The 22531-nt window shown below is 38.9% G+C and overlaps 1 protein-coding gene across 2 annotated transcripts in view; it reads right to left on the minus strand.

Annotated features, from left to right (window-relative positions):
• LOC122224219 (pregnancy zone protein-like) overlaps positions 1–22283 on the minus strand; it is a 45194-nt gene extending 22911 nt beyond the window's left edge. Inside the window, exons 1-14 of one of the 2 annotated variants that reach the window (XM_042945766.1) lie at positions 22201–22283; positions 19930–20113; positions 19071–19224; positions 18860–18912; positions 17776–17796; positions 17138–17306; positions 15793–15877; positions 13553–13676; positions 12095–12209; positions 10172–10281; positions 7867–8028; positions 6792–7019; positions 5229–5292; positions 1197–1339 (exon numbers count right to left, since the gene is read on the minus strand). In XM_042945766.1, the coding sequence (XP_042801700.1) occupies positions 1197–1339; positions 5229–5292; positions 6792–7019; positions 7867–8028; positions 10172–10281; positions 12095–12209; positions 13553–13676; positions 15793–15877; positions 17138–17306; positions 17776–17796; positions 18860–18912; positions 19071–19224; positions 19930–20113; positions 22201–22283 (1695 nt within the window). Of the gene's footprint in view, positions 1–1196; positions 1340–5228; positions 5293–6791; positions 7020–7866; positions 8029–10171; positions 10282–12094; positions 12210–13552; positions 13677–15792; positions 15878–17137; positions 17307–17775; positions 17797–18859; positions 18913–19070; positions 19225–19929; positions 20114–22200 lie in introns of those variants that run through there. The other variant, XM_042945765.1, reaches the window with a different exon arrangement.
• Positions 22284–22531: the final 248 nt, after the last annotated feature.

Here is a 22531-nt window from a genome sequence, read left to right on the forward strand (position 1 = left end):
GTTCGCATTGCAGAAATGTTCACTTGCCATCAAAGCATAGTTTTTCTTTTTTTTTTAAGTTTCCTTATTTATTTTGAGAGACAGAGCACGGGCGCGTGCAGGAGGGGTGGAAAGAGAAGGAGAGAGAAAGAATTCCAAGCAGGCTCTGCGCTCTCATTGCAGAGCCCAATGTGGGGCTTGAACTCATGAACCGTGAGATCATGACCTGAGCCAAAATCAAGAGTCAGGCAGTTAAATGACTGAGCCACCCAGGCGCCCCTAAATGTGTAGTTTTTTTGTTTGTTCTTAAAAACATTTTTTTAAATGTTTATTTATTTTTGAGAGAGAGAGAGACAGAGCATGAGCAGAGAGGGGCAGAGAGAGAGGGAGACACAGATTCTGAAGCAGGCTCCAGGTTCTGAGCTGTCAGCACAGAGCCGGACTCGCGGCTCGAACCCACCGGACTGCAAGTTCATGACCTGAGCCAAAGTTGGACGCTTAACCAACTGAGCCACCCAGGTACCTTGCATAGTTTGAATCTTCATAAAATTCATGTTAAAGAGTCCTAGGTATATTTTTAAAAAGATAAGTGAAGTTGGTGGATGCTCTCTGATTGTTCATGTTAAGCACCAAATTCTGTTGGGATAAAGGCTTCTTGTTACAACTATATATTCTTTGGAAACATGAGAAGACTCCATTTGCAAGTATGTTATATTTTTATGCTATAGTCATTATTAGAGTGCCCAGGCTGTGTTTCTCAACATGGGGCACATACATATACCCCTGTTCTGTATTATCAAACTGAATTTAAACTCACAATGAGTTACTGGTTTCTGCAATAGCACACTGAGGTGCGTCGGGGGTATGATGGGATAAAATGGACACATCCTCGGGAGACATCATTTTTAACTGAAAATTTAGGGAACGAAACGTCAAGATTAAAGCTATTCAGGTTGTATAACAGAATAGATTTTGAATTGCACATGAATTTTAAGATAAAACAAGAAACTTGTCAAACATTGTGTGTCTAGGGCCACCTGCTTTGAACTTCTTCACCAGCCCTCTCAGGGTATGGCATCACTCTCGGCCTCTGGATGTCCTTTGGAGGAAAGTTCCAGGAACACTATATGGCAGTTTTAGAAACGGCCACGACATCTGTCTTTTCCGCCCTTCAAAAGGGGAGATGAATAAAAGGACTGCTGATACAGGTGACTCACCTTATTGGCAAAACAGTTTTCGATGTTGATTTTCTCCGTGTCGGCAATAATTTCTCCATCAGGCAAAAAAGCATACAGCAGCAACTGGGCATCAGAAGCGATGTCTGACTCCACTCGAAAGGAGAAGGAAAATACTCCTTTCACTGGAGAGTAAGAAAACGTTCAAGATACTTGATTAGGAAGAGGGAGGAGTTCTCAACTTTATACAGAAGAGACCCTCTAATGACTTAACTCCTTCTAACATTTGGAGCACACTAAAGGAAGAGAAGACTTGCATTTACACCATCGTGTATGCAGTTGTGTTGAGTGCAGACATGCTGAGCCAATGACGTTTTCCCGGAAAAGTGTAGGATACATTTGTGCATTTAAGTCGAAAAACGCATTTAATGCGCCTTTCTGTTTTTCAATTGAAAAAAAGATTTAAGACTCTACTGTAGAGAACGAACTGAGGGTTGTAGGAGGGGAGTGGGTGGGGGATGGGCTAGATGGGGGATGGGCATCGAGGAGGGCACTCGTTGGGATGAGCACTGGGTGTTATATGGAAGTAAGGAATCACTTAAATTCTACTGAAGCCAGTGGCTCCGCTATATGTTAACTAACTTGAATTTGAATAAAATCTTGGAAGGAAAAAAAAAAAAGATTTCTTAAGAAAGAAATCAAGAGGGAAGAACTTCTAGATATCGTTAATTACCTCTACCTCTGATCCACATCAACACAATTCCTGTCATATGCACGAGGAAAAGGCAAAGAATGCAACCTCGTCTGACCATCAGGCCATTTTCAATACCGCAGAGATACGGTACGAATAATTACCGACAAAACCAGGTGTGAATCTGAGTTTTACCAGGGAATTGCCTATATTTATCTTAGTTGCTTCTTTCTGCGTGCATTGCATAGTGCTTATGTGATGTCCACACTTAATTTTCTCGTAAACGAGCTAAGTTCTGGGTAGCAGGAAATTCTTTCAAAAGTATAGCTTTCCTGTGTCTTTAGAAAGTTGGAGGGCAGCTTGGGGTGAAGAAGCACGGAAACAGCAGGGTCAAAATAAATTCGAAACTTCTGGCTTCTGTCATCTAGCATAACATGCTCTATGTCCATCCATGTTGTCGCTAATGGCCAGATCTCCTAGGGAATATAGTCAATGATATTGTAGTAACATTGTATGATGACACATGGTGACTCTACTTATCGTGGTGAGCGCCGAATAATGTAAAGAATTGTCAAGCCAGTATATTGGACACCTGAAGCTACTATAACACTGTGTGTTAATTATACTTCAATAAAGTAATTTGAAACCATAATACTAAAACCATATAAAGAGCACATAAAAAGTGTCACAACAGGGACGCCTGGGTGGCTCATGTGGTTAAGCATCCAACTTCGGCTCAGGTCATGATCTCGCAGTTCGTGGGTTCGAGCCCCACGTCGGGCTCTGTGCTGACAGCTCGGAGCCTGGAGCCTCCTTCGGATTCTGTGTCTCCCTCTCTCTGTGCCCCTCCCCTGCTCGCATTCTCTCTCTCTCTCTCTCTCTCTCTCTCTCTCTCTCTCAAAAATAAATAAACATAAAAAATAGCATAACAACATCTTGAGGGCATGGACTTTTTATCCAAAACTCTTATTATAGAGATATATCAGGACAGGAAGCTATATTATTTTCAAAGTTAGTTCTCTTCAAATATAGTTCAAATATGTAAACTTCAAATAAAGTTTAGCTACCACAGGTTGTAGACAAAGAGATATCTTATCCTTTATTTATGAATTACTTTAAAAACATTTCTTGTGTGCCCACTCCGTGCCAAGGACACGGAAATGGGGTTTCAAAGGTAAAAGACAAACATATTTTAATTTTTGTAATGGGTACTCTTCATTTTTTTCCTGCATATACTGATTCACCTTGGGTGAATGAGCTTTTTGATTCCTAAATATGCTGCTAATAAAAGTTTTTATTTTATTTTTATTTTGTTTTTGTAAAATGATAGCTTATAATTATCAAATGAACAGAAAAAAAGGAGGCTATTTATGAGATTTAGCCTAGGGACATGTAACAAATAAACAGACCAAATGTATTTACCTTTTGGAACAAACCCCCCCCTTTTTTTTTAAGGTTAATTATCCTTCCTGGGATAACAGAAATCGAGAGATGTTGGTGATTCAAGAAAATTCAGAAGGAAAGTGCCGTATAAGATATAGAAATGTTGTGAACCAACTTGACTTAAATGACATTTAGAAAACGCTGAAGAGCAGAAGAATAGAAATACTAACATTTATCAAGATAGACCATATGTGGGGCCATAAAACATGTCTCAGTAAATTTAAAAGAAATGACCACAATGGCATGAAGGTAGAAATCACTAAGAAAAGTTTCTGAAAAATACCTCAATATTTAGACACTAAAAAACATACTTATTTTATGACTCACCCAGAGTCCAAAGAAGAAATTAAAAGGGAAATCTGACAATGTTTCGAACTGAGCACAAATGAAAATATCACATGCAAATACTTGTATGATGCAGCTTAAGCAGTATTCTGAAACCTAACGTTGTTTGTCCAAACGGCTTTCAAAATTTCTTGGGACTGATAACTCTTTTTGTCCTAGAAAGGGTTACACTTAAGGCCTCACCAATATCTAACTTAGACAATAAGATGATATTTGGGACTTTTGAGATGATGAGACTTACATGAGATTTTGGACTTGAGTTAATGCTGTAAAGGATGGAGTCTTTTAAGGCTGTTGGGATAGGGTGAGTGCATTTTGCACATGGGACGGATGTGAATCTTTGGGGCCAGAGGGCAGTTTGTGGTAGGCAGATTAACGTCCTCCCCAAAGATATCATAATCTGAAAAAGTTGTGTACATGTTATGTTACACAGCAAAAGGGACTTTGCAAATGTGATTACGTCAAGGACTTTGAGAGGGGGAGATCATTCTAGGTTATCCAAGTGAGCCCGATGGAATCATAGTGATCTTTACTTAAAAAAAAATTTTTTTTTAATGTTTATTTATTTCTGAGACAGAGAGAGACAGAACATGAGTCGGGGAGGGGCAGAGAGAGAGGGAGAGAGACAACTGTGAGATCATGACCTGAGCCGAAGTCGGACGCTCAATCGACTGAGCCACCCAGGCACCCCTGAATCATAGTGATCTTTAAAAAGGGGGCAGAAATGTAAGAGAGAGATTTGAAGATGAAGTGCTCCCGGGGTTGAAGATAGAGGGGCCACAAACTGAGGAATGCAGGAGGTTCTAAGGCAAGGAAACGGGTAACTCCTTAGAGCACTAGAAGGCAGCCAGTCCTGTTGTCACCCTGATATTAACCCAGTGAGACTTCTGACCTACAGAAGTGTAAAATGATAAATTTGCAGTTATAAGCCAGAAAGTGGGTGGTAATGTATTACGGCAGCAATAGGAAATGAATTCAAAGACGTACACAGTAAAATTTTTCCTTGGTGATTTTCTGCACTTTCAAATAAATACGTTAATAAAATTAACATTTTAATAAAAATATATGCATTTTAAAACATTTAATTATAAAATGAATATATTTTACTTTAGGAATAAAATTTAAAATATAGAAATGTTACAAAAATAAGAGAAATTACTAAATGGACTAAAATGAACCTAGTATGCTATCGTTTTGCATGTTTATTTATTTGAGAGAGAGAGAGAGAGGGCTAGTGGGGGAGAGGAGGAGAGGGAGAGCGAGAGAGGGAGAGAGACAATTACAAGCAGGCTCCGTCTCACAGGGCTGGATCTCACAACTGTGAGATCACAACCTGAGCTGAAATAAAAAATCGGACACCTCACCAACTGAGCCACCCAGGTGCCCCCCGCCCCCCCCCCCCCCCCGCAACCTTTAAAATGTTTATTTGTTTTGTATTAGCTTATCCTCGTCTTTGGTTGATTGAAGAAGGTTGGAGACCATGACCTCTGTAGAATGTAAATGTAAAATGTAAAAGTAGCTCCGTCTTGCTAAAATGTACAGAATTTGAGTATACGAGAGAAAAAAAAAGGGGGGGAAATCCTGGAAGTACTTACTTTCTCCGTGCTCAATGGACAACACGTGGATTCCTGATCGGGAGATGATTCCTCTTGCTTTGATCTGAAGACGGAAAGATATCCATTATCGTTTTAAAAGGCACATATTAAACTCACAAGAGCCTATTCAAAATATATAAATAAATTATCTCACTACTGCAACCCAGAAGTTTTGAACACTAAAGTTCTCTTTCAGTATTTTCCTATGTGTAGAGTTACATACTTTAAATAACAAATACATGTTTTGCAATGTTTTAGTATTTTATTTAGTATTTGCTATTTTTCTTGAATATTGATATTTCAAATTTGCATATTCTTTCAACAAATATTTTAAACATACACAAGGCAATATGTACTAAAAGCAGATAGATATAAAATATATGTAAGTATTCTTTATTGTTAAAAAGCCAAAGGTATTGACACTCTCTTTGTGCCAGGCATTGAGCTAAATTATTTAGTTATAGGATTTTATTTAATGTGCACAGTATTCCCATGAAGTGGGTATAAATCTCATCCCTAGTATTCAGGTAAGATGATTGACGTTTGTCTTTACAAACGAGATCAGGTAAATTGCCCAACGTCACGTAACTAACAAGCAATAAAACTAAGATTCTGACTTACTGTCAACTTTTTAAAAAACTTTTCAATAGAATTTTTAAAAATATTGTCTACGGGGCGCCTGGGTGGCTCAGTCAGTTGAGGATCTGACTTTGGCTCAGGTCATGATCTCACAGCTTGTGAGTTCGAGCCCCGCGTCGGGCTCTTTGCTGACAGCTCAGAGCCTGGAGCCTGGTTCGGATTCTGTGTCTCCCTCTCTCTCTGCCCCTAACCTGCTCACATTCTGTCTCTGTCTCTCTCAAAAATAAATAAAAACATTAAAAAAATTAAAAACATATTGTCTACAGTTAATCTTCCTATACACAGTCTCTTACATGTAATTTTTTTTTTTTTTTTTCTTAAAGTGACTTATCTGAGTAACTGCCAGTTTGGGATTATATTTTTAATCTCAGGGCACAAATAGGTTTATTGGCCTCAAAAGTATCATATCAATTTATGATATGCCTGTCAATGCCCTTTTTCCCTTCATTTAACATTGGTCATAAGGTTTGTAACTATTTAGAAGATTTACAGGTGTATTGCTACTGCTTTATTGTTTTATTTTTCACTTCTTCAATTAATGTCAAAACTGAATATTTTCCAGAAGCTTGTTTATAATTTTATTTCCTGTTGAATAAGTTCTTGATTTCTTGCCCTTTGCTTATTTACCTATTGAGTTCTAAGAAAAACATTATTTTTGTCTAACAAGGCATTCTCCCTGGCTTTTTCCTCTCTCCTTCAATAATTTTCCATTGGAACTCAGAAAAAAGCTTAGAAATTCCAGTGGAGACCAGAGCATAAATGAGAAATGAAAGCATTGATAATGTATTAGGAAGCTACTTCTCTTCAAGCATAAAAACAAGGACAAGAAAAGGTTTTCACTGATGTCTTACAAAGCGTATCACTTCGATAAGAACTCAATCTTTTTGAGGTCTTGTAATAAGGAAGAGGTACTTCTATTCTTACCAAATAATAGAAGGTCAAATCTTTTTCATCCTTTAGAATCTGTTCATTCAGGATGTAGTGTGCCCGGATCTCCTGGATTTGTCCACAGGCCACAGTACCAGTAACAGGTTCAAGGTGTAGGTAACTCTTGCTCGGGGAGGAAATACGCTTTACAGTGTGCTGTGCTGGCGTATGATATTCTTCAAGCCACCAGTTATCAAAACAGCGGGTGTTCTTTTTGTAAGTGACCTAGTGGAAAGAATAAAGGTCTTGAAAATACATTATGTACGTGTTGGTCACTCTGTCATTTACTAAAGATTCTTTTTTTTAATGTTTATTTATTTTTGAGACAGAGAGAGAGCATGAACGGGGAGGGTCAGAGAGAGAGGGAGACACAGAAGCAGAAGCAGGCTCTGGGCTCTGAGCCATCAGCACAGAGCCCGACGCGGGCTCTGAGCCATCAGCACAGAGCCCGACGTGGGCTCTCCAACTCACGGACTGTGAGATCATGACCTGAGCTGAAGTCGGACGCTTAACTGACTGAGCCACCCAGGGTTTCCCTCATTTACTAAAGATTTTATGTGAACCATGTTTATTTGGCTCCATTATAGTTTGTTTTCCCAAATAAAGCATAATCTGTGAGTGACTTTTCCTTAACTTTATTCATGCTTGTGCCATACTGATTTAGTAGATGATATTCACTCACAGTCAAGACCAATTACTTTTTCTTAATACCCTTATGCCTATAAACTGCATAAAGTTATTTGAACCTTCTACAGAAAACAAACAATAGCGGCACATCGAAGAAATCAAGAAAATCTAATCTGTAACAGAATTGTGAAAACATTGAATTTTACGAGGGAAGGTCAAGATGAGCCAATAAATGTCTACGGCAGGTTGTAAATGGAGTCAATCTAAAGTAAAAGGTTTCTGGCAGATCATGTTTTCTTCTGAGTTAGGTCTCCACATTGCTTAATTTCTATTTTCCTCTGTGTTGCCATTTCTTTTTCCGTAGAATTTACATGCTTCCCACATACCCTTAAATTATGCAGCCTCAGCAATCTTTTTGCAGCCCCAGATGCCCCTTCCCACCTACCGAAACTGTGAATGAAGAAGATGTGAACCTGGTGGTATTAATGGAAATGTCTACCAAACCATGGTCATCCGTGATAAAGTTGGAATGATATGCATTTCCATCCACAGTGACGACTACAGTTTTATTGGGGATTGGCTGATCCTTCTCATTGACTAGAAGAACCTAGAAGTGAGGAAGAGATAGCTGGTGTCAAGGGTTACGTGGCAATGGCATCTTCCGTTCTTTGTTGCATTCACCTCTTGACCTCGTGGCTGCTGTCATTTACCGAAGATCTTAGAATCTGAAAATTAGACTTGTTTTCTGGGCTCTAGACTATTTGACTTTTCTATATAGATATTCCCTGAGCCTGAAACAACTGCGAATATCCCAGAATGGACTCGTGATATTACCTTTCCCAATTTTCTTCCTCCCCGCTGTTCTCTGTCTCAGTATATGGTGCTTCTATTCATCCCATAGGCTTTTTTTCTTCTCTTTTTAAATCATTTTTCTCTCTTTGACTGACTGTATCTAACCATTGGCCAAATGCTATCTCTTTCCCTGTTGAACACATTTTATTCCTATTCATTTCTCTCTAGATTCATTGCTGCCATTCCAGTTAAAACCTGTGAAAGGTGAAATAAAATGAGGTCTCTTATCAAAAGGTTTACAATGGAGCTGGGAGGCCATTAGGGAGATCAGCCTTAGGCACTTAGGCACTGAGTGCCTTAGGCACTCAGGCTGATGGTCCTCAGCAGAAGAACCATGAACTTCGGAACTGGACCAAACTCAGCCCGAACACCTGCCACCTGCTACAGGAGATTTTGCTCGATGATATCCTTAGTAACCGCTTACATTCAGTCAAGATTAGTCTTCTGCCACCAACGCCAATCGAAATTCCTCATAAAAGACATGTACTAGAATTCCCCTTTGTCTTGAAAAACTGTTGATTTTTGTTTTTGCAGGCCAGGGGGCACTATTTGAATTGTTGCCCAAATCCATGTTTCCCAAATTGCAATTCTGAAAAGCTTTGTTTTTATTTTAACTCTACCTCTTTTCTCAGATGACAGGACACAATATTTTTCTCCGTCTGGTTTCCAATACCATTTTATTGAATCTTACACAGTTCGCCTTCTTCCTGCTTCCTGCTGGCTTCAAACCATTCTCTATACTGCCTCAGCTAAACTGATCATGCTATTCTCCTTAAAACCTTTAGTAACTCCTCAGTACAAAATTCTGAGCTTATTCTAAAAGGCCCTCAAGGGCTGCTCTGGCTTACCTACAACTATACAGTCCATCCAGTTATATCTTCTATCTCAGCCAGTCACCCTGGCTACCTCTTAGCTCTTCGCTCTTCAGTTAAAATAATTTGCTTAAATTAAATAAAAAAAATTTGTTTATTTTGAGACAGAGAACACAAGAAAGAGAGGTGCAGAGAAAGAATTCCAAGCAGGCTCCTCACTGTTAGCTCTGAGCCTGACGCTGACTCGATCTCATGAACTGTGGGATCATGACCTGAGCCGAAATCAAGGGTTGGACGTTCACCTGACTCAGCCACCCAGACGCCCCGCTTCCTTGGTCTTTAAAAGCTATTTAAAACCTAGAGCCTTGGCCATTCTCCCCTCTTTCTTAAATTTCTGGCCAAGTCATATTCATCTTTTAAGCCCTCAGTTTGCTCATGTACTCCTCTTGGTTTGAAATGGTCTTACACAACCACATCTATACATTTATTAATTTTTTGCCAATTTGATGCAAAATACTGCAATAAATGAAGAAAATATACAATTCACAACATCACTAAAATAAGGAAATTGTCTATCAACTGTCAGGTTAAAGATTAGTTACTAAAGAAGAAAATTTTAAATGTCCAGAAAACTTCTATCTCTTATATGAAAGAAAACTGATAGCTTACTTACTTAGCTGGATATCAGTCTGAAAATTTACCAATGTGATTACCGATACTGATCTTTGAAGCTGACAAAAATGTGTTTAAAACTATCAATATGAAAAATTCAATCTCAATCATCTAGATGAAAGAGTATCTTTAAAAAATTATAAAACAAAATCATTGTTTATAAACAGGTAAAGAGTCTGCAGTCAAACTACACAGGGAAAAATGTATTCTAGAGATGTGTTAGAAGTTAGTAAGTGTGCTTTATTTTTCTGCATGTGATAGTGTTTGCCTTTTAAGTTTGTCATTTGCCATAATTTCTTTCCTCACTCAAAATAAATATTTATTTTTATAACAAATTATACTTTGGGGTACAAAAATTCATTTTCTTAAAGGCCACATCCCCCAAATTATGATTCTATTGAAAAGATATTTTACCTGTCCAAAAAAAGGGAGCCCATGTCTGTAATATGTATCCACTTTTATAAATTTCAATTTGCTTAAGGTGCTTGTGATTATGCATGATGCATGCCCAGTTAATTCCAACTCTGAAAAAGAAATAAGCGAGGTTGAACTGTTCTATATATTCAACTCACCTCCTACCTCCAAGCCAGCTTCACTCCATCATAACAAATTACTATCTCTATTCTATATCTTCTCCTCTCTAGAATTTCTCACACTTAGAAAATATAAGCAACATGACCTTAGCTTCACGTTCGTATAAAAAATTATTTTACCTCATTCCCCAATTCCTCTGGTTTTGCAAGTATCCTACTTGCTCTATGTTCTTAAGCTCCTCACCTCTTCTGTGATCTTGCGCCATTTTTGTTTCCATCTCTCTCAGATCCTTGCCCTCTCCCCATGACTTTCTGCATGCAACATGATTCTTTACATTGGAATCATGTTTAAAATATGCTTATTTTCTATCACAAACCTCTTACCCAGAAAGACCCTTCTTTTCACTTGTATGGCCCTTGCAAGGTATAGCCAACACCTGGTGCCTTTCCATTTATTGAAGTGTAATCTGTGTTTTATCTTCATCATCTAAAGCACTGTTCTATCAAAGTCTAAAAGATCCCTTATTTTCTCCCACTATAGTATTTTCATCTCAGACTTCATCCAAGTGAGTTCTCAGAAATACTTCATACATCAGTACCACTGAAACCTTTCCAGTGTCTTCTAAGAAACTCTATTTTATTATTTCCCCCCATCCCTATGACTTCTAATTTTATTATTCTGACTGATTTGATACTATGTCCTAAATGTAGTTATTTCTGTCCTTGGGCCTCTCCTTGTCTGCCTCTAGCCTCAATTTAGCAAAGCTAAGTGAGTTCTCTTTCAGAACAATTGCATTTACCCTTACAAGGGTATAGATACAATAGGAATTGTTTCAGATATACATTTATGGTTCTGATTTTGCTCTGGTTTTCTTTTAAAATTATTTTTGAGGATGAACGAATCATATTCTACTTTGGTATTCCAGATTATAATTAATTATCTTTGACACATTCTCATTACCATAACTTTTTCACATCTACTCCTTATCTTGGTTAATGGCATTTCCATTTTCCAGGCCCCAGATTTGTAATCTTTGAAGCCATTTTGAATAATCTGCTGTATCACACTGTGATACCTTAAAATTGTTTCATCTAGCCTGTCCCCTTCATGTTTGCTAGAATTGTATTTTTAAAATATCAATTTATTTAGAACATTCTACTCCAATATATCTGAAGATATCCAAGGCTTTTCATAATAAAGTCTAACCTTTTTGGCATATGATTTACTTTTTACTCATCTTAGCCCCTACCTGCATTTTCAAATCCTTCTGAGACCAAACACATTTATTTTACGTGAATCATGCTTTTTTCTCAGTCCATTGCTAGCTTTCAAAATATTATCCATTCTGTACAAATCAGCCCACATGCTACTTTATAAACTTTGCCTCTCTATTAGAATTAATTCTCTTCATGCTCATTTGGTCTTTAGGTTTTACATTTCTTTTTTTTTTTAATGTTCATCTATTTTGAGAGAGAGAGTGCAAGTGTGGGTAGGGCAGAGAGAGAGGGGGAGAGAGAGAATCCTAAGCAGACTCCACACTGTCAGTGCAGAGCCTGACGAACTCACCAACCGTGAGATCATGACTTGAGCCGAAGTCAAGAGTTGACGCTTAACCCACTGAACTACTCAGGGGCTCCTAGTTTTTACATTTCTTGTGAAAATGTTATTATGGTTATAAATATATGCACACACATACACACACATATATACATACACATGCACACACATACATACATAACCTTGAAAAAAGGGTAATAAACTAGTAACGTAATGAATTAATCAATATTTAAAAACAATGCCAACCTGTTCCTTCCTCTTTGACCTTGGCTTCCACTTGTATTGTCATGTCATACCCCTTTTGTCTCAGCTGGAATATTTTCGTCTGTACGAGTTGTGTGAAACAGCCTTTACCGTCTGCCTGAAAGGAAAGAAAGAGAATTCCTGGGTCCTCTGATTTGCTGCCACAAAAAGCAGTTAGCAATCTACGAAAATTTTGTGCTCCACATTTCCTGCCAAAGGAGATTTTACAAATGTTCTGAACATCTTTCAGGTGCTTATCCCTTCCCAAGCCAAAGAAGACATCATATTTCTTCATTAATCGAGTTACTCATTGCCTCTGGCTTCTCTCTCCTCTTCTGAAAGCCTATTCTGCTTCTGCCCAATTAAACTTCCTAGTTTCCAAATGCGCCACTGTATTTTGTAATTCTGCCTCTCTGCGTATGCTGTTCCTCAGACGATGACGTTCTTGCTCCCATTCTTATCCGGGCTAACGGTTACTACTCTTCTAAACTCAGCTCAGACATAATATCTCTGGGGCGCCTGGGTGACTCAGTCGGTTAAGCATCTGACTCTTGGTTTCAGCTCAGGTCATGATCTCACAGTTTGTGAGTTCGAGCCCCACATCAGGCTCTGTGCTGACAGCGTGGAGCCTGCTTGGGATTCTCTCTCCCTCTCTCTGTTTGCTTCTCCCTTGCTTTCTCTCTCTCTCTCTCTCTCAAAATAAATAAATAAAACATTAATTAAAAAAAGATGTAACATCTCCTCTGTGACTACCTTTATCTAAACATCGACTGAGGATTATGTTTTCTTCACTGTATTTCTCCATGTCTAGGACATTAATAAAAACATATATTCATTGAATATATGAATCATTATAATAGATTTCCCAACTAAATATTGGGATCCATACCTTAAGAAAGATTTGTTTTCATTTTTTTATTTATCTCCATGAAAATATTCATTGCATAATAAAATGTAATCATAGTTAATTTACATCTAATTTACTTAATCGTATTTTAATTTACTCACTTGAAAATAAAAACTCATCCCTTATCCCTGATATTTTAAAGGTTTTGTAACTAAATTCCTCTCATGTTTATGTTGCTTATTGATGCTTGTCTTGACATTCATTATCATATTCATCATCCTAGCCTTTCATTCATTTGCTCTCTGCAGCTCTGATAACTTTCTTTTCCATACCCTTACAGGGCCCACTCACTGCCACTCTCTGCTGGCCGCATAAATACCAGTATAAATTCATGAACCCAACTATCAAGAAACCTCCTAACGTTGCCAGGCAATCTTACAATGTTTCCCTTATTCTACATTTTTTCCTAGGGGACCATTTCAAACACTACTCTTTGTTATACTGTTTTCACAATACAATATTGTATTCTATTGTATGATATTCCTTATTGCATTTGAATCCCTGAGAAAACAAGATCTGTTGTTAGTGTCCTGGGGAGAGTGGTTTCCATATACCTGTCGACTGAATTCTTCACAGATCTTTTGTGAATATCTTCCATGGCAGTTGGAATGGTATCGTGAATGTTTTCTGCATACATTAATTGTCACCAGACCAGAGACCGGCTTTCCATATGTGTATCTATGACAGTCAAACAGTTATAGATGAGAATATGTTTAATATAAATAACTCAGATATTTTTTCACATAATTTGATCCATTCGTATATCCATCTTGTTCATCTATAGCTGTCGTAATTCCTTCCATATGAATTTGTTCTTTAGAAGCACTTGTTCTGAAACCGTCTTAATTATCCAAGTGGATATACATCTACAACTCTAAGAGAAAATACTTACTGAATCTTTTTGAAACACCTCCAAATGAAAAATTAACAATGTGGTTTTTCTCAGATCTTTCCTCCTTTCCAGTTGGGGTTTTACTGTCTTATTTCCTTCTTTCTCTGCCATCAGATTATCTAAGTTATAATTCCACCTTTGACAATGCCTCCTAAGTTGTTTGGGGGAAAAATTTAAGGGTCTCTAGATGGTGTATTTCTAAGTCATCTCTAATTCGTATATATTTTAAGAAGATAAATGAGAACTTAACTGGAAATTTGAATATTCAAAAGCACTAGCTATCGAACAGAAATGTTATAAATGAACAGTATCATAATGACTTAGTCTGATTCTGCCAAATCTGAGGGAAGGATATGCTATGGTATGCTCTGAATGTTTGCACCCCCCAAATTTGTATGTGAAAATCCTAAACACCAAGGATGAAAGCATTAGGCGTGAGGTCTTTGGGAGGTGCTTAGATCATGAGGGTGGAACCCTCATGAATGTGATTGGTGCCTCTATAAAAGAGGCTCCAGAGAGATCGCTTGCCCCTTCCACCATATGAGGACATCGCAAGAAGCCAACCAGCCATGAGCAAGAAAGAGAACCTTCACCAGAATGTGACCATGCCAGCACTTTGACCTTGGAGTTCCCAACCTCTAGAACTGTGAGCAACAAATTTCTGTTGTTTATAAACTAACCATTCTGTGGTATGTGTCAGAGCAGGCTGAATGAAGATATGATGTGAAGCCAGGTTAGTCTGTTCTTTCTCAACGTATGCTTCATGGACCATCTACCCTGAAATTACCTGAGATAGGTATTGCGATTCGGAGTCCTCAATCTTTCCTTAGGTTCACGATTGGAATCTCCAGAGGCGTGGCCAAGGAAACTACATTTTAGCTAATCACCTCAATAGATCCAGCTGCTCACTTAAGTTTGAGACCTATTGCTTTAGCCAAAACTGTGGGGTAGGTGACAGTTGGCTTCAATGGCCCCGAGTCTCCTCTTCTTATAGTCCTCCCCACCCCAGTTTCTAGCAATGCTGATAAAGCAATAAATGATTTACTAACTCTCACTTTGAGGAATCTTTAAACCTGACTGAAAGTGCTCCCCCTTCTAAGGGAAAGATCTACGGCATCAAAACTGGTGAGAAAGATGAAGATATGATGATCCTCACACTGCTTTCAAAACCAAGAGGTAAAGTGTCTCTTCAGTACACGTGAAGAATGTCTTACTACACCAAAAGGTAACCAGGGAAGAAATAACTGTGACACATGTATACATCTATATATATCTATATATCTATACATTATATATCTATATATCTACTTAAGAAAAGTTCTTAATTTTTTTCTAATTTCCCATAGTTTAGGAAATCAGGGGCAATAAAAAAATGGGGATTGTATGACACAGAATAACACAGAATTTATGAGCATGAGCATGACCTTGAGTTGGACATCTTGCATTCAATTTCGGTTGTAGAAAGTTTCATGAAACTAGATTTTTTTTTTTTTTATTTAATTGCAGAAGGAATATAGGATAGGGGTGAAGAGTTCATGCCCTGGAGCCAGACTGTTGGGTTAAATTCCAGTTTGTCATTTACTATCTGTAGAAACTTGAGCAAGTTTTTTTTATCCTCTATGTGTTATAGTTTCCTCATTTGCAAACTAAGGATAACTATCCCCATCTCACAAGGTTAGTGTGAGAATAAATGTTAACAGGGGCAAGGCACTTAAAACACGGTCTTGCACATTTTCAGGGGTCAGGCAATACTTTTATTATTAGTAGGATGTCTTATGCTGCCTCTCATGCTCCCTAGTTGGAGAAAGTCATTCTCGAATTAAAATACCTTGAAGTCCAGTTACCAATGCAAATAGAGCCGGGAAATAGAATTGGAATGAAAAAAAAAAAAATGTAACTCACAGGCCACAGGCGGATACCACAAATTCTTCATCTAGAAAGCCGATGACCTTGGGCATTTTCACTTGGACCTCAAATTTGGGCAAAACTGTTGTCAACAGAAGGAAGAAAGACATGAAGGTGGGCGGGATATCTCGCAAGTATTAGTAATGATTCTATTACAGAACCTTATAATGTAAGATCACATGAAATGATGTCAACGGCAATAAGGAGCAGCAGAGCCACCTCTGATGAGGGTGATGTGTTTCTGACCACGGGTAGTCTGTCCTGCGTTAACTTGGTTAAGCTGGGATTACCTTTCCTAGCATCTCCTCTGAATTTGTTTAAGATTTCAAAGACGGAAGGAAAGAAGCACCCTGAGTCTCTAAAGATCCACATGGTTGGATGTGGTGAAAGGTACAGAGAAGCCAGTTGATTCCAATTTGTCCTAATTCTGTCCTTCTCTGTGTCCATTTCCTCCCAGCTGCGAGTCCTGCTGACTGATAGAGGCCCAAGATCTACCACTAGACGCTTGACTACAGAAATACTGAAGCAGTGGATATGAAGAGATATGTATATGTACGGCCTTCCATAGATTCTTCTATGGCGGTGGCCCTTGGGGGTCCACTTTGGCATCTGAAGGGACCCTTGTGGGTGCTAACTTATTTGTCCCCACCCATGCTTCCGGAGAACTGGTTAGTAATTTCCTCTGACTCATTAGCTCCTCCTGCTGGACCCTTACTTTTCCGGCCTCTCTCACAGTTGTGTAAGATTAGCTGTTCCTGCAAGAGATCTTTGTTCTATAATTCCCGTGGCAGGTCTGGTGAATTTGGGGAATCATGCTTTTGTTGATCAAGTCTCCTCACCCACGTTCAATTGGCATGAGAAAATCCACATAACTGATAACTGGTAAGGTGGCTTCAACGTCTGACTACTTTGGTTGGAGTAGTATAGGTCTAGGTCATAGGTGCGGCCCAGAGGTACCCTCAGTTATAAGATATAGATCAACAGATGCATGCACATATTTATTGTATTGGTTAACAATTTCTGATTGAATAGGGTCAAATGGACTTAATAAAATATTTCTTGCCTCTTGCTGGCTCTGTGATTTTGGCAAATTACTAACAGTTCTAGTCCTCATGTACTCATTTGTAAAATGGGGATAATACAGTCTCTGCCTCAGAGGGGTGATGTGAGGATTAAACAAGATAGCGCATGAAAAGCACTTAGTGAATATTTAGATAAATAAAAAACTTGCTAATTTGCACCTACTATATGCTAGATTTTTGCTTGTACCTATGTATAAAAACTCTTAAGCTCTTAAATACTCTAATGTCATAAATGTCTCGAGCACATGCAGAATTCTTACCATATTCCTTCACCTCAAAGGAGTGCTGTAGTGTTCCCCCTGACTCCTTCTGCATCATAATATTATAGGTACCCAGGGTGGGCTCCACCGAGAGTGGGAAGGAGAGCTGGCTGAGTCCCCCTTGCAGTCTGACATTTTGCCATTGGAAAATTCGATTCCTCTTGGGATTCTATAGGTAAAAACATGAGTTCATAGAAACCATTGAAATAGGTATTTTGAGTAGAGGGGCAGCTTTCCAGGGAGGGCACATTGGGAGTCGGATAGTAGACGGCTGGCAAATTGACTACATCAAATCAAATCAAAGGTACTTTGCTACAAATCAAAGGTAGTGAACAAAGTTTTCTAGGAATTCTATGCTCAGAAAAGGACATCAAGGTTACTAGCTATGAGATGTTAAAGATTACAACGGGTATCCATTTTGGTTAGAAATACTGGAAAAGTCACTAAATTGTATCACCTCAGGGGATTTTGTTCTTTCATTTACATCTTACCCAGTCTCCAGAGGATTTAAGATAGATAGGGAAAACAGTGTTTAGTTTTGGTGGAGTGCTAGAGGGGAGGGAGGAGGCGGGACAGGCAGTGGAACCTAACTTGTAGTAAGTTCACATCCCAACGGAGATGCATAAGATCTTACCTACCTCAATATAAACCACTGAGAACTGTAAAAAAAAAAAAAAGATAGTATGAGTGTGGGATGGAGGTTAGAAAAAGAAAGCCATGATCTCAGCATTGATAGCCTATCTGGATCAGGGGAAGTGAGTCTGTATATATTTTTTATCCAAACAAGGAAATGTGCCCCAATTTGGTTCACATGCATTTTACATGTTTAGTTTAGTTTTACATGTTTAGTTCTCATATATATATCTCTTGAGAAGTCATGACTTTCCTTTTATGAAATAATGTACAATGGAGGAAACCTACACTTAAGTAAAAAGGTCAAAAGAGTGAGTTTATTTTGCAGATGAAATTTATCTCTGAGAAATTCTCCATCTCTCTAAGAGAGAAATCAAGTTCACTTACTTTCCTTTGTTTAATAAAAGTTACTGGGGTTAAAAAAATATTTATTTATTTTTGGGGCGTCTGGGTGGCTCAGTTGGTTAAGCATCCGACTTCGGTTCAGGTCGTGATCTCACAGTTCGTGGGTTTGAGGCCCGTGTCAGGCTCTGTGCTGATGGCTGGGAGCCTTGAACCTGCTTCAGATTCTGCCTCTCCCTTTCTCTCTGCTCATCCCCCACTCAGGCTGTCTCTCTCTCTCTCTCTCTCTGTCTCAAAAAATAAATAAACATTTAAAAAACATTTTTTAAAATGTTTATTTTTTGAGACAGAGAGAGAGAGAGAGAGAGAGTGTGTGTGCACACACGGGAGCGGAAGAGGAAGGGAGGGGGGTTAGGGGGGCGGAGAGAGAGACAGAGGATCCTAAGTGGGCTCTGGGCTGACAACAGAGAGCCTGAGGCAGGGCTTGAACTCAGGAACTGCAAGATCATAATCTGAGCTGAAGTTGAACGCTTAACAGACTGAGCTACCTGGGCACCCCCAAAATGACTGGGCTCTTTAAAAAGATAATTTCAACGGAATATTTTATTTTGATAATGTGGTTGATGAACTGATCTCATTCTCCAGCAGTGGTACCACTTAGATCATATTGGTCTCATGTTTTTCAAAAGAATGGGCCTTAAGTTTGTGCTTGTTTTCCCCACACTCATCCACTGTCAGGAGACTTACCGTTTCATTCACAGGGTGAAAATTGACATCCACAGAGACGATGCGGAATCTCACTGAAACACAGAGATTTTCCCCATGAAACCCTACTGCGGGAATCCAAGGCAGTAACACAGATAACAGCATGCTTGTGTTTTCATGACTGCAGCATAAAGTAATAGATATCCACACACCCACCCCTTAAAGTCGCTCTTGCCAGCTTGGTTCCTTATACCTTTTTGTCCTGGTTTGTAGATGGGTTTGTCTGTTCGGGCAATGACAACGGTCTCTGCTCTCCTTACATGTATTATGTTCTTCTTTATGAATTCCTGGGTTGCCCCTTTCACCTCCACGGTAATGAACCCTGAGGAAGTGAACAGCTTTGGAATCTGTAAAACAGAAAAGCACTGAAAAATCTGCCCAGACCCATGTCTGAATGTCTCAGCCTTTCTGACTTTGTTCTTTCTCTGGTTAGTCCCAGAGAATTAGTAAGGGATAAGTCAAGAATTATAGACTCTCACGCTTCTGTAACATGACAGGAACACTTTGTTGATTTAAAGGGAAAATGTCACCGAAATAAAACCAACTAAGTCTTCAAATAGTCATGACAGTGAAGGCAATGACAAACTCTAATTTCCACAGCAGTATGATGGCATTGAAGTAATTATCAAATGTTATTTTCCAATGGTCAACGTCAACGTTACATATTATCACTGGTAGTAAGCCAGTGTGATTAACTATTTAATACCTTATGTAGCAAAAAGTTAGAAGGACAGTATCAATCACGTGTGAGATCTTAAATAAGTCACTTAAATTTATGAATTTCAGTGTTTGTAATGGGTGACGGCATGGCCTTTATTCATCTCCGAATTGTAGGAGCCAATGAAACCTTTCCTATAACTACCATTACTTTTCATATATTGCACTAGGACTGTTTGTAAATATTATGAAAGCGTATTCAGTAGAAACTTTCACTTTGTACTTCTCATGTGTTTCTTCATTATGCTTTTTTATTGCTGGGGGTCAGAATACAAGGCATCAGCTAATACGCTCTTTCTCTAACGAGCTTCCATATCCCAAAGAGTCCTACTGACAATGAAGGTGCTGCAGGAGAAGTAGTTCTTCTCTGTCACCAGCTTGGTGAGGAGGGTACTGATCTGCATTCCATACTCCAGAATTATGTTCAGTGTCATCGTCTCATTCAGGTGATTGAGCATGACACAGGCCTTCTCAGGAACCCCAGTGTACAGCTGAGATGGGACCAGCACCAGGTACTGCCTGTGGAGAAGAGGGCTCCGGGTCAACCATGGAAAGGTTAAAAAGACGTCATGATTGTGGCTGTTTTCTAGATAATCTTTTCTGTAATCACCAATCATAGAACTATTCCTAAGCTATGGATAAGCAATCCATGAATCATTATGTGCTTTGAAATTTGGAAATGGATCAAGAAAATGGGATGATGTATAATAGGATATTATTCACCCTTAAAAAAAGGAAATCCCATTGTTTGCAACAACATGGATGGGCTTTGAGGACATTGTAAGTGAAATATGCCAGGGGTGCCTGGGTGGCTCAGTCAGTTGAGCATCCAACTCTTGATTTCGACTCTGGTTGTGATCCCAGGGTGGTGGGATTGAGCCTTGTGTTGGGCTCCGTGTTGAGTGTGGAGCCTGCTTGGGATTTTCTCTCTCTCTCCCTCTCTCTCTCTCTTATTGCCCCTCTCCCCCATTCATGTGCACTCTCCCTCTCTCTCTAAAGAAATATATACATGTGAGATATGCCAGAGAAAGATAATATTGCATGCTGCCACTTATATAGACCCTTTTAAATAAAATCAAATTCACAGAAACAGAAGAGACAATGGTTTTGTGATTACTAGGGGCGGGGCAGGGTAGGGGGCGCGGTTGAAGGAAATAGGGAGAAGTTGGTAAAAGGGTACAAACTTTCAGTTATAATAAGATGAATAAAGTCTGAAGATATAATGTGTGACACAGTGACTACAGTTGATAACTCTGCATTGTATGAATGAAATCTGCTGGAAGGAGAATTAGACTGTTCTCACACACACAAAAAGGAAAAGTAAATAAATACTCAAGAGATGGATGTGTGAATTAAGCCAATGGGAGGAATCCTTCCAGTATATAGGTAAATTTAACCATCACGTTGTACTTTTTAGATATTTCATAATTTTGTCAATTGTATGCCTATGAAGCTAAAACAATGTTTGTTTGAGCAACAACAAAATGTGATTAACCCATTAATTATCATTGAAAGCCTTAAGAACCTGTCTACATGTGGTCTTGGGTTTCATGTGGGCGATATGAATTTCTTTATTCTAGGACACTAAATAGATGATATTTAATGGATAAGGAGGAGTGGCATTGCCTCTCAGTACTATTTCAGAAGCAATGTTGGCTCTTTTCTTTCTTTCGCTCTGTGATGAGGGAAGCGGAGTCGATCGAGCCATGCGAGGCTAGTCACCAAATATATTAACATGCACACCCAGAAGAAACTACCACTTTCCAGTTGTTTCGCCCACCATTTACTACCACCAAACATGCTTCACTTTGCAATGTTCTGGTTGTCCACGCCTCTCTCTCTCTCTTCCTGAAGTGTCCTTGTCTATCTGGATAAGTTCTATTTGCTTCATAAGACTTCTTTCCAAACAAGTTTCTCTCTGAAGACTTAGGCGACGTCCCTTCCCTTATATGGCTCACAGCTTCCAGGAGGAGGTAGGTTTTCTCTGCGACTGTTCTCACAGAATCCCGCAAGGCTAGCTTCTGGTTTTGCACTGTATTCCTTTCCCTGCACACTTTTTCTATTCTCTATACCGTGAAGTGTTGAGGACAGGGTCCACATTGTGTTATCTGTGTATTCCCAAGATCTAAACACCAGCCCCTACGGGTTTGCTCAAGAATTTGAGTGATCTGACACAAAAATCCTGGCTTCTCTGAAAGTCATGTATTCATCTTGGTGATCTCTGACCAGGGGAAAATACAGAGATTGAGTTATTTCACACTGGATGGACACTGCAGCCCTTTTCGTGAGCCAATGAAGGATGTATCCTTTTTTTTTTTTTTCTTTTTGGCAGGAGTTCTATATTATTATTTAATAAATGTTGTATAATTCTGTATTCTTATTCAGTGAATGTTTCGTAAACGTTACTGCCCCATGTCTCTGTGTTTTCTAGAATTAGAGGATGCCTCTTCCACATGACCAATAACAACTTATTGACCTTTCTAAGCCCCTTCAACAGCCGATAAATTCACAGGAAATCAGAAAACAAATAAGAGAGACATTAAGAAGCAGATAAAACAATGGGAAAGAGAAGGACAACAGAATTTTCTGAAAATGTTGTTGCTTACGGTTTTGAAGCAGTGAAAGCATCTCTGGGAAGAAGCAGGAAAAGTAGAATCAAGACTGGACTGGGCAGCTGATTTCTCCTCATGGTGTGGAGAGAAATAGGAAATAACAGGAATCTGAGCCCCTTGATTCCTTGAACTCTGGTCTTGTCCTAGAATCACTGGTTTTTATTTTACCTGATGGGCAGTGAAAGTAAACTGCTAACCCTTTATTTTTGTAACATATTAACTACTTCCAGTATAAAAAAATCAATTCCAGATTATTTCTATGACCATCAGTATTCTTTTATCCGCTTTCTCAAATGTTCTGTCCTTGAAAAATATTACTTTCAGG

The sequence above is a fragment of the Panthera leo genome, chromosome B4 (assembly GCF_018350215.1).
Source record: "Panthera leo isolate Ple1 chromosome B4, P.leo_Ple1_pat1.1, whole genome shotgun sequence".
NCBI classification, from domain to species: Eukaryota; Metazoa; Chordata; class Mammalia; order Carnivora; family Felidae; genus Panthera; species Panthera leo.